Source organism: Tursiops truncatus, chromosome 9 (genome assembly GCF_011762595.2).
Source record: "Tursiops truncatus isolate mTurTru1 chromosome 9, mTurTru1.mat.Y, whole genome shotgun sequence".
Taxonomy (NCBI): Eukaryota; Metazoa; Chordata; class Mammalia; order Artiodactyla; family Delphinidae; genus Tursiops; species Tursiops truncatus.
Window position 1 is genome coordinate 34,454,898 of NC_047042.1, and position 12,456 is coordinate 34,467,353.

General features: G+C 36.0%; 1 protein-coding gene across 12 annotated transcripts in view; it reads right to left on the reverse strand.

The window, feature by feature from the left end:
* HDAC9 (histone deacetylase 9) overlaps positions 1 to 12,456 on the reverse strand; it is a 576,603-nt gene that overhangs the window by 132,673 nt on the left and 431,474 nt on the right. For all 12 annotated transcript variants that reach the window (XM_073809646.1, XM_033862982.2, XM_033862975.2 and 9 more), the window contains one exon: positions 11,565 to 11,683. In XM_073809646.1, the coding sequence (XP_073665747.1) occupies positions 11,565 to 11,683 (119 nt within the window). The remainder of the gene's footprint in view (positions 1 to 11,564; positions 11,684 to 12,456) is intronic.

Here is a 12,456-nt window from a genome sequence, read left to right on the forward strand (position 1 = left end):
TTGCATACATTACAAAATGACCACCATGATAAATCTAGTAACCATCTGTCCCATACAAAGTTATTACAATATAATTAATCATATTTCTTATGATTACATAAGAATCATAAGATTCTTACATTCTGTGTATTACATCCCCATGACTTATTTATTATAGAACTGGAGGCTTGTACCTCTTAATCCCCTTCACTATTTCACCCACATTCCCATCCCCTTCCTTCTGGCAACCACCTCTTTTTTCTCTGTATCTATGACTCTGTTTTCATTTTGTTTTGTTTGTTTGTTTTGTTTTTTAGATTCCATATATAAGTGAGATCATATAGTATTTGTCTTTCTCTATCTGACTTCTTTCATTTAGCATAACACCCTCTAGGTCCATCTATATTGTCGCAAATGGAAAAATTACTGATACTTTTTTTATGACTAAAATATTTCATTATACATATACCCCACATCTTCTTTATCCACTCGTCTATCATCAAACGCTTGGGCTGCTTCCATATCTTTGCTATTGTAAATAATGCTGCAATGAACATTGAGTGCATATATCTTTTCAAATTAATGTTTTTGTTTTTTGCAGGTAAATACAGTACACAGAAGTGAAATCACTAGGTCACATGGCAGTTCTATTGTTAATTTTTTGAGGAACCTCCACACTGTTTTCCATAGTGGCTGCACCCATTGACAATCCCACCAACAATGTTTGAAAGTTCCCTTTTCTCCACATCCTCACCAACACTTGTTATTTGTTTAGGAGAAAGCTGATTTCTAAAGTACTCTTTCTACCAAGGGACCTGGTAGAGTTCATTGTACTCTACTGAGTAACAATTATGTTATTTAGGTGAAGAGATAAGGGGAAGTCCATGGAAGTGACTGAGGGAAATACTGGGCAGAGGAGGCTCATTAACTGTAATGCTCCGGAATCATAAGAATTTGTGTTAAGACAGTTGACACAATTCCTGGTGACTTATCTGTGGCCATGAGCCCCAGTGTCACTTGGGACAAGTCTGGAGGTTCTGTTGAAAAAGATTCAGGGAGAAAAGAGATATGTGGGACTCCAGCCATCTCCCTATAAAAAGCAACAATAGCTACCTATTTCAGATGTTTTAAAATATCTTTAAATATTTAAATGTTAAACATTTAAAAATAACTAAATATTTAGAATATATTTTCATCTAAGAATGAGAAGTTGTTTTGCCTTAGAATTCTGAACCCAGCTTACTTGTATGAAAACAACAATATCCCCAAATTTAATGGGTACAATATCACTGATATCTTCTCATATTTACAGTATCATATATTACAAAGCATCTTTTCAAGTTCATTACCTCATTTGATTCTCATAATAGCCCCATGCTTAGCCAAAACAAATATAATTTGTACTGTTTCTGTTTGAGAGACAAGAATATTAAGTCACAGAAAAGTGAGTTGGTTGCCAATTAGACCCAAAATACAGATCAACTAATTCCAAGTCCTGTGTCCTTTCTTTATATAACTAGCCCCATGGTTCTCAAAGTGTGATCCCTAGACCAGGAGTATCAGCACTCACCTGGGAACTTGTAGGAAATGCAAATTGCAGGTCCTACTCCAGACATAATGAATCAGAAATTCTAACAGTGGGGCCCAGCACACCTAACAAGTCCCCCAGGTGATGCTGATGCCTGCTAGTTCGGAAACCGTGGTACTAGATGGTAGTGATCCTGCAGCCCATGAGAGCAGTGTGAGGAAAACTTCCTGTAAGAGGAAAGTACACATTCATTCCCCATAATTTCCATGATAACTTCATCAGCCTCACATGTGCTAGTAGATGATTATCAGTCATGTAGCTGTGGCCCAGGTCCTTATACTACTGGCTCCGACCTATGACATTACTTAATAAATCGTTTGACTACCTGACTCTTCACTGTACTGATTTGATTTGTAAAATGAGTTGGAAACCAGTTTTACTTAGCGTGATCATCACGATTTCAGGCCAAGGGAAAACAATTTTTTGTCTGAATTAAAAGCAAACCCATTAAGAGAATCCACTACCTGAAATTTCTCCTTGATAATACTTTTGGTTGTTTTATATTATATTATTGTTTTAATTTTTACTTTCTCAAGACTCTATTCAATCATTGGAAGTCTGTAAAGGAAATATGAAATGGAAATCTAAGCTATAATTTTAGTATGGTCTTTGGCTGGGATTTTTAAAACAACATCTCAAAAAGTAAAATACTACATATTTCATTTAATCTAAGGTATCATCAATTACAGCACAAAATAATTGTGACCATGTTTTTACAAACCACTATGTAAATTAAAAAAAAAAAACATTGCCCACCCAACAATTAAATGCCATCAAATGCAAGAGGTATTCCGATTCAGACATGTTAAAGTATGAAAAAGTATCAATGAAATATAGCATGTATTTTACTGTACAGTTGCAGCTGTCATCCTCCTTCAGGATGTATGTATTTTATTTTCAAAAGCAATGTTGACCTGGCCCCAGTTATGGTACAGTTACAGTAATTTTGCTCTTCAAAGTTAAGCAGTAGTCATCGTAGCCTAAGGATTGTTTCATGACATCAGTAACTAAGCACTGCAGATGGAAAATATTCTTCTATAATTTGGTATCTGAGCTGTCATGTGGTATAAGGAAACAGGCAATTGAGTGAGAAAATGAAGGCAAGGTAACAGTAAAACATGGAGCTCTCACTGAATAAATCTTTTGCTTGTCATTTAAAAATAAAATCATTCCCAAATCTAAGATTTGTAATTTTTTATATGCTGACATTTTCCCTTCTTAATTAACCATGCTGCGTCTTTATAATGACTGTTAGTTACATATAAGGAAGCCGTGTTGCATAAGACATTTCTGAATATAAATGTCCTGTAAATCCACTTCTCCCTGTCTTTGCAGGGGGCAATGTACTTGCTTAAGAGCACAACAAAGAGATGTACTGGTATGCAGAAATTTTGAGCAAAAGACAAAATGAGTCCCTAACTAGTTCTTGCACAGAAAGCTTCATGAGAAACAGTGCACACGGTCTGCAAAATGGTAAGCTCCCATATGTTAAAAGAGCTCTGGTTACTTTTTTGACTTGGAGAATTTTATTTAAATAAGAACATTTTTGTTGTGAAAATTTCCTTTTATTTTTTCTGTATTTTCTCAATTTGGAATAAGCTTCTACAGTAATTAAAAACTCTCCTTATTTATCTGGGATATTTTTAATAACCCATTGAGCCAAGTGGAAAATATGCTGAGCTGGAAGTTAAAAGACATGAGATCAAGGTGTGGTTTTGTTATTCCTCAGCTCTGTGAGCAAGTCACTTAATTTTTCTGTCACTTTTTTTTAAATTTGCAAGTTATGTGACTGTAAAATCCATGATTGCAGGGTATAAAACAAAAGAGTGCTTCATATATATTATCTCATTTAATCATAAAAATGAAATGAGAAAATGCAGGGAAGTACTGTGTACAGTGCCTAGCACAGAGTAAACACTCAACGATTTCCAGTAGGTATTATTACTGTACCAACAATAAAAACAACACTGCCAGAACGAAATTAACGTTCCTTTTCCAGGTAAGAAAACAATCTTCAAGACGTTGAAATGACATTCCTGTGGTCTTCCTAAGGGCCCAGGCCAGGATTATGACTTGTCTACTGGATGACCAGCCTGTGCTTTCAACCTCAGAGCCATGGTGCCCTCCACAGCCATTCACAGCATAGCCAGTCAGATGGGCTTTGAGTAGCCCATCTTTTCGATTTAAATTTAATTCCCAAAGTACTGCTTTAAAACACCTTAAAATTATAATATTTTATCTATCACATGATTTCTAGCCCATTAAAGTTCGGATGAGACTTGAAGAATTTTAGTACCCAATAGCCTCTCTGCCAATTTTAACTTGAAAGGAAGGGGTGTATATACAAAGTGTAAAATGGTAAAGAGAAGAGGAAAGAGCAGATTTGGTGGGTGTATGTGGTTGTGAGACAAAGGACATGTACTGTAGTTTGAGGAATAGTTATGGAAGGTAGAAGGCATTCCTTCCTTCTTCAGCTGCCTCCCTCCATGTTTGTAAGTGCTTCATACTGAAAAAGAGACAGAAGCCCAAACTGACTAGAAAAGTCAGGTAAGGTAACATCCAGGCAACAGGAGACTTGTGAAGGGATGTTCACTTCCACACTATTCACAATAGTGAGAACCTGGAAACAACGTAAAGGTCCATTGATAGGAGGATAGATAACGTACACTATGGTGTCTGTCCATAATGGCCCAGTACAGAGAAATTAAAAGGATATATAAACATTCATGAGCATATGTCGAAACAAAAATACTAAAAGTGAAAAAAAGCAACTTCCTTAAACTATATGTACAGAATAATGTAAATACTTACCTTTTGCTATATATGGTAAATTAAAAACCATACTCACTAAAATAATATTGTATAGTGTGTGTTTGTGTGCGAGTGTGTGTGTGTGTGTGTGTGTGTATGTACAGGAAAGTATACAAATTATGACAGTGGTTATGAGGGGAATGGGAATAAGACTTAGAGACAGTGATTCAGTGATTAAAGGGAAGTCCTCACTCAACTGCAACTTTTATTTCTTTTATAAACAAAAGATTTGGAGTAAACATAATAATATTTAGCTGCTGCCAATTCTGAATAGTGGAAGTAATAAAGTTGTTATATAATTCTCTGTATTATACATCTTTTAAATTGCCCAAAATAAAAAATATTTAGAATGGATGTTTGATTTTAGACAAAATTTCTGATTTCCCAAATTACACTAGTTTATTCTCTCTAAAATGATGACATATCAATGTGCAAATCCTTGATATGATGTTTATAATGTCGGTGTGACTTCCAGTTATGAGACATGAAGATTAGCTTGCCCTGCAACACATATCTGAAGTTTGTTTTACAGATAAGAAATCTTTGGAAAAACTGAACACTCATTTTTTTATCGTCTACTTCAAAGTTCAGTAATATATAACAAAATAATTATGCCAGGCATAATGGGAGAAGCAAATCAGCAAGTAGAAAGAGACAAACTATTCTCTGCTTCAAGGTAAAGATCGTGGGTGTGTGTGTGCGTGAGTGTGTGTGTGTATCTGAAGTGAAGCCTATGGACCCCTTCTCAGAATGTTTTAAAATGTACACAATAAAGTACACAGAAAACAAAATAAACTACTATAGAAAGGAGCTACCAAAATATGGAGGAAAGCCATGGTGTAATACATCTAATTCTATATTACTGCATCAAAGAACTAATTGAGCAGCTGGTCTGACATGTATCATCACTTCAAAGTAATGGTGAGAATAACTGATCATTGGAAATATCTACACAACAGTAAAGTGATATGAAAACAGCTGCCATTTCTATTGGTGACAAGGCTACCTATTTTACTGATATCGCTATGGTTTGTTGCCTATATTTATAATGGGAGAAAATACATTCCTAAATTCATACAGCTAATAAGGGGCAGGATTAGTAAAAATAATGTAATTTTTTCCCATCCAAGTTCATGAGCCCCATGAATTCTATCCATGGATTCCCAGGAGGCCTGCAAACTCAAATTTAAGAACGTCTGAGACAGAAATATGCCCACCATCCATTCATCTACCTCTACTTCCAAACTATTGCTTAAATTTGCATCAGTTGGAAAATTAGATAATCAAGTATGCTAGTTATATACACAAAGAATTAAGCAGAATCTCAGTAAGAGCAAGAAAGTACGTCTATACATTTATAAGTGGACCTTCTGCATCAATTTTTGCATTTCAGAAGTTCTTCTGTTTTCTGATTCTTAACTGTGTTTCAGATAGTTCAGTTGCTAAAAATGCACCACTGGATAATTTCTTCTGCATCAGCATATTAATAATGTCAAGATCCAAGCACACCTCAATATACCAAGACAAACTGCAGAGTTTTTAGGCAGGCAGTGCCTGAGTTATCCTCACTACAAAATAATGATGTCTCATTTTTCAAAAAAGAATCGTAATTTATTCCAATTGCCCCAGACTAATTACAATGTGAGAATGCATGTGGATACGAAAATGTGAGACAAAGGTACTTCTCCTCCTAACCTGACTTTTAACTGAATGGACATATGCTTTTTATTCACCTAGAATCCTGAATAGCTTCCTAGGACCATTCTGACCATTTTGTTCAAATAAGAGTATAAAATTCTTCTTACATTTGCGTTGTGTATTTTGTGTTCAAATACCTCATCTAAAATCTCAGACTTCTGTTGAATGTTTAGAATTGTTGAAATGATATCCACAATAAAATTCAAAACTATTACCTCACAATGCTTAATCATTCATTCCTTATGTTGTAAGTATAATTATTTCCCTACTCTCCTACTTTTTTTTTTTTGGCTGATTAAGAAACTAACTTGATTACAAAATTAATTAGGAACAAAGTTGAGATTTAAACATAGAGCTTCTGACCCCCCCAAACGAGCTCTTCTGCACTCTCCCATATTTTTTCACACTTATTTCAGGTATATTATTTAAAGGAGTCACTCTCCCCCTGTCCTGTTTTTCTGAGGAGAGATGAAATGAGTTTTCTCACCATCTAGATTCTAGCAGTTTTTAATACTCAGTGCTTCTGCCCAAGGCCCATTATTAAGGAAATCATTACTTCCCATTTAATATTTACAATATTTTCAATAATATTTCTATTAAAAGAAATATTGAATAAGTGACCATTGTCAGAAACACAGGGCTGTGTTCATTAAAATATTATAGGAGTTATGAATATGTAGTCTAAGACCTGGAAATAAGTAGCAGTGATAGAGGGATAGCAAAACCAAAAATAATCATGAACTACCAATTCAAGTAGCATCAAATATACTGGAAGAAAGGGTCTGAGTTAGCTAAGAAATCATGGGTTCATTTTGCCTTTACTCATTAAAAAGAAATAATAAAGTTACTTAGACTATGTGCCAGGTGCTGGTCCAGCTTCTGAGGACACAGCACAGAAGTATATAACAGAGGTTAATCTGATGATAGATGGATGGGAGGATACTTTGAATAATCAACCAGCATGATATTCCCCCAATTTCCACCCTAATATAAAAGAACAGAAGCAGTTCAAGTTTAAGGTTGATCTTTCATGAAGTGACATTTGGTAGGTGTCTTCCAGACACTTCTTTTCTCCACACCTGTTTGCTGTGGCCTGAAATTCTATTATGAGAAGACAAACCATTGTTGCCACAATTGCAGAAAAATAATAAAAGATTCAACTGCCAAACAGAACTAACACACTAGCTGGAATGTACTCATTTAAAAAAGTATAATCGGGTAATAAAACACACAGTGAATATGATCAAGTCCTTTACAGGCTTTGATAATGGGGAGAAAATTAGAGACCTCAGACAGCCATGGACATTTTAAGGTAAAAGCAGAATCATTAGTGAGGGAAGAACAAGTAAAAATGAAAATCTACTTATACTTCTGGCTCAGTCTGCCTTCAATTCTATGGACAAATAAAATGCATGGCAGAGGACACTGTGAAACAGACCCTCCTGAATACGCACGAGAGAAGCACAAACATCCATCATTAGCAGATGAAGTAGATCAGCATCGCCTCATATGTTTAACGAACTTGTCTCCTGGCACTGATTTGTTGACTGGCTTAGCACTCAACTTCTTAGAGACTTATTTCTGGAGAATTAACCAATGAAGGAATTTTTGTCCTTCCCCGAGATTAACTCACAGCTAAGTACCAATTCAATTAGACAGGTATCTGCCCCACAATAGTGTATCTCCCTGACAGACATTCCACAAGGGAAAAAGGAATGAGAGGGTCACTCAAAAGAATAAAACATTCTATCAAGGAGAAGATGGTAATTCAAAACTCTAAGACATGTTATTTGATTTTTTCCCCAACTATTATCTATTCTTTGTTTGTCAAAATAACACTTGTGTATTGGCTGAGGGAAGTGGTTTCTATCTCAAGGACTATAAAACTACTCTCTGTTTATAAAAAGAGCATGTGTTTGTTTTTTTTAATCACACATGGCTATCATCTCACAATGATTTTTGCATTATTCCAAAGAAAGGAAAGTTCTTACACGATAAAAGCAATTTGCACATATGAGTTCACTACCTGAAGCCATGGAAAACAGAAAATATACAGATGTATTGAAAAGAAAGAAGAAGTATGTTTTGTTGTAAAATGAATTTGAACTAAAACTTTTTTTTTAATGGTGACAACACTGTTAAGCCAGGGGGTGCTGCAATATGGTGAATCAATTTTACTCAATTTTACTGTTTGAACATGGCACGTAGTTGTTTTATGCCAAACTTCTTAAACTGTAACCTGAAGACAGTTCCAAGATCCAAACAAGAGTATTTAAAAAGATAAGCTGATAACTTTAAGGTAAAGTTTGATGTAAGGTTTAGGGTAGGACACAAAGATACTCATTCCATTCAGCTTGGGCCTTAATCTTGGTGGTTAATTGGAAGAACAGCATAGATTTCAAACAACTAATTAAGCTAATTTATTTAAAACTTCAGCACAAACAAATCTGAATATTTGTATTCTACTCTCACAGCAAAGAACGTTCAATATGTGAAGAGATGAGAGGAGAAAAGAGGAAGAAAAATACTACTAGCCAAGAATCAACTTTAATTTTAAATTACCTCTATATGTGAGCTGAGACTTTTGTCAAAGTATCAACCAATACTTAAAAAAAAAAAAAATCAGGGAATTAATTAGATGTTTAAAAACAAAAACACTTTCATTTTGACTTATCTTTTCCTTTCAGAACTATCAAACAAAAGTTTTTTAGAGGATTTATTCAATGTGCTAAGACAAAATTTTGGCATCTCTGACAAGACAGTATCCTCCAAACTACTCTCTAAAATCCTTAAACATTCTACTTCGGGCAAGGGTGGGTTTTGCAGGAATGGGAAAGGAATGTGTTTCTTTCATTTCTACCTGCTTTTTACTTTAGGTTTTAGCCCATTTCTAGCCTCATTTTGGGACTCCCCTCAAATGGAGAATGACTTCTGGCATAGGACAGTGAAGGACCAATATTAATTGTCTGTCCAGACCAAAGCAATATAAATGCATTTGACAGGTGGTTAGAAAGGAAAAAAAAAGAGACCCAGGTGTGTGCTATTTGGGGAATAACTATACAGTGGTCCAGTAATCTTAACCTCTACCCAGTTAGGATGGCAGCATCTCTAGAAAATATAGCTGGCAAACTGAGACCTGCATGAGATGATCTATACAAAAAGTTGCTCATATATGATGTCCTGCTGTTTTTCATTTAAGTAGCATGGAACTAGTCGGTGTCTGTCACAGACTGCTTGTGGTTAAGGGTCCTGGGCACCAAAATGGCCTCTGTAGTGTGCACACAAGTTCTCTATTCTCATGCATTTTTTTTTTTTTGCGGTATGCGGGCCTCTCACTGCTGTGGCCTCTCCCATTGTGGAGCACAGGCTCCAGACGCGCAGGCTCAGCAGCCATGGCTCACGGGCCCAGCCTCTCCGCGGCATGTGGGATCTTCCCGGACCGTGGCACGAACCCACGTCCCCTGCATCGGCAGGTGGACTCTCAACCACTGTGCCACCAGGGAAGCCCCTATTCTCATGCATTTTATGAAACGTTTTTCTTTGTGGAAAACATCCAGTAAAAGCTTATGCAATTTCATCTAACTACAAATTCAGGATAAGCACTTGGGTTTAAACCCCAAGTATTTCAGATGGTAAAATAAATTCATTTTCTCATCTATGAAATACGTGAACTGTTTTAGATAGCCTTTACCACAGCCTCTTTGGGTTCTAAGATTGCCTCTCCTCATTGTCTATCTTTTCCTTATTAAACTGCATATACTCAATAAAGGGTCAATTTTTAAAATTTGTATCTGTGTTTTTCTTAGGAAACAAGTCAGCTAGTAAGGAAGCAATGTTCTGTTGAATAGAAAAGACAAAAAAGAGAAGAAATAGATTGGGGAGGGGACTGGAGAAATTATAGATAAACTTATCCTGGGATAGAAAACAACAAAGAGCATCCCCCCCAAATTATAAAGGAAACACAACATAAAGAAGGTCTTGGTGCATTGTATTAAAGCTAACAAGAGGTAGAAACTTCCAAGATGACATTTGAGATTTGAGTTTGAATTTGACTTGGCAAAACATGAACAAATAAACAAGCAAACAAAAAGATTAGTTCCTTCCAGCTAGTTCAGACTTGTTACAACTTTTCCCCTTGGCAGGGAGAAAGATCCAAATATAGACATTCCTCCCTCTGAGGGAGATTCTTGGATTTAATGGCAAAGGACACCTTTTCTAGATTTCCATCTTTGCTCCATGTGTTTTCTATTGTTTGGGTTTTTCTCAATTTAGGGTACAAGCATTTTTTTCCCCTTTATTTAAAGTAAACTATTCACCAGTCTTGACCCAAATGAGGTTTATCTGCAGTGAAAAGACTGACTTCCATGTGAGGGGGATTCCACAAAGAAAAAGGATAATAAAGATATGGGATGTGAACAAACACCTCTCTATTCAATTTTACCAAAATTGTGAATTATGCTTTGTTTGTGTTTGTAGAGCTGCCTCTTTCAATATATTTTCAATAGACAACAAGGCACCAAGAACGCTGAGTAAATAACAGATGTTAAAAATAGCTACTACCTAACAACGTTACTGGAAGAATTAAAGTGCAGAAAACTCTGTCACATGTAAAGCCAATTTAAAACAAAGGTTGGCATAATACTGGTTCTTTGGTTCTTTTCAAATTAATAAAACACATTAGCTCCAAACACATCTCTCTCACTTAAAACTATTTGGATTGTTTTCAGTTTGTTTCTTTTCAACCCCCACTAAAATACACAATAGTGGATACTATTCTTGGTGTAATTTTGCTTTTTTTCCTTCATCTTTTTTTAAAAATATATATCCAGAGTGCCAGCATACATCTGCATGTGTGGACTATACATATGCCTTGTTTTCATACTCGGAGAGCACGGAAATTCTTCTTAAAGACAGACTCTTTATACCAGATTCCATTAGGTCATGTTATTCAAATACAATATGACACAAAATTCATTTGTTCATTTGGTGTCTAGCTGCTAAGGAATACAGCCAAAAAGTTAACCTTTGCACAACAACAGAATACCAGTAGAGATCCTGATCATTGCCCATAGGCATGTACAGAACCTCTGAGCAAGGGGAACTACACTTTTGTATTAAAACCTAGAAGAGCATAGCATTATTGGGAAACTGCTATTTCTACCCCATATACAATGAAATAAATGCAGTGACTTCCATTCTACTTGCAAAAGCCCAGTAGCCTTTCTAGACCTCTCAAGTCATTTAACATATTTTAAACAGAAGCCCTATCACTTCTGCCTTTAAATAGCAAAACACAACTCCTGAAAAACCAAAGGTTCTGAAATGTCCCTTCAAGCCCACCAAAGGCAATGATTTAACTTTGCTTTTCTTAAAGACCAATTTCTACAGAGGAATGAATCTGACAAAGCAGTGAACACCATCTAAAATCATTTTTGAAAGTCTCACCTAAGTTACTATTCACATGTAAAAAATGCTGTCTATTACTTACATTTTGCTGTCACTTTGTAGCCCCCCAGAGGAGGGGCGTGGCCTTCTAATGCATCAAATCCAGCAGAAACCAGGACCATGTCCGGATCAAACTCTTTGGCCACAGGCTTCACTATAGTCCTGCACGGTAAAAAAGGCAACCAGTTACCCATGGGAATGGCAAATACCTTTAAAAATTGTGCAGTGAAAATGACTTGGTACAACCTCAAGAACATCCCAAGAATAAAGAAAAGGGGAAAAGAAAACACTATTTGAATGGACCAAAAACTTATCATTTTCTTAACACTGAATCACTGTTATTTTAGCATCCCAATTCAGTCTTTTTTTCTCCAAATTAAAAAAAAAAAATGCTTTGCAGGTACATTCTAAAGCCCGTCATATTACATGAACATCTGTGGCTGTTTTATCCCACTGCCTATAAAAAACTGCTTCTTCCAAGGGAGTGACTAATGTTTTACAGAGGGAAGTCGAAGCTTTAGTGAAAACCCGGCTTGCTCCAGTTAGTGAGAACTTGGTGTAAATTTGAACTATAAATTTCTTTTGGGAAAAAGTTGCTTTTCCAACTTTTTTTAAGAAACATTTTAAAATGTTTGTCGTGGTAGGGGGTGACTCTTGCAAAGGAAAAACACGAAATTCCTTTAATAGAATCCAGATTATAATGTTAAGCGAGTCCAAGGTCAGAGACACCAGGAATGTGGCAGTCTCATCCCTGACAGCAGCCCCTGCTGGTCCCACTCAGACACTTCAGCACTTACCTCCTCAGCCTTCTCAGCCTTCCCTAACCCCTTCCTCCTCAGAGCTGGATCTGAGAGAGAATGACTAGTGGATGCTACTGGGCTTTATAAAACCAAATGGTTTTTTGCTGCAGGCTTCAAGACCAGTGTGCCATCATT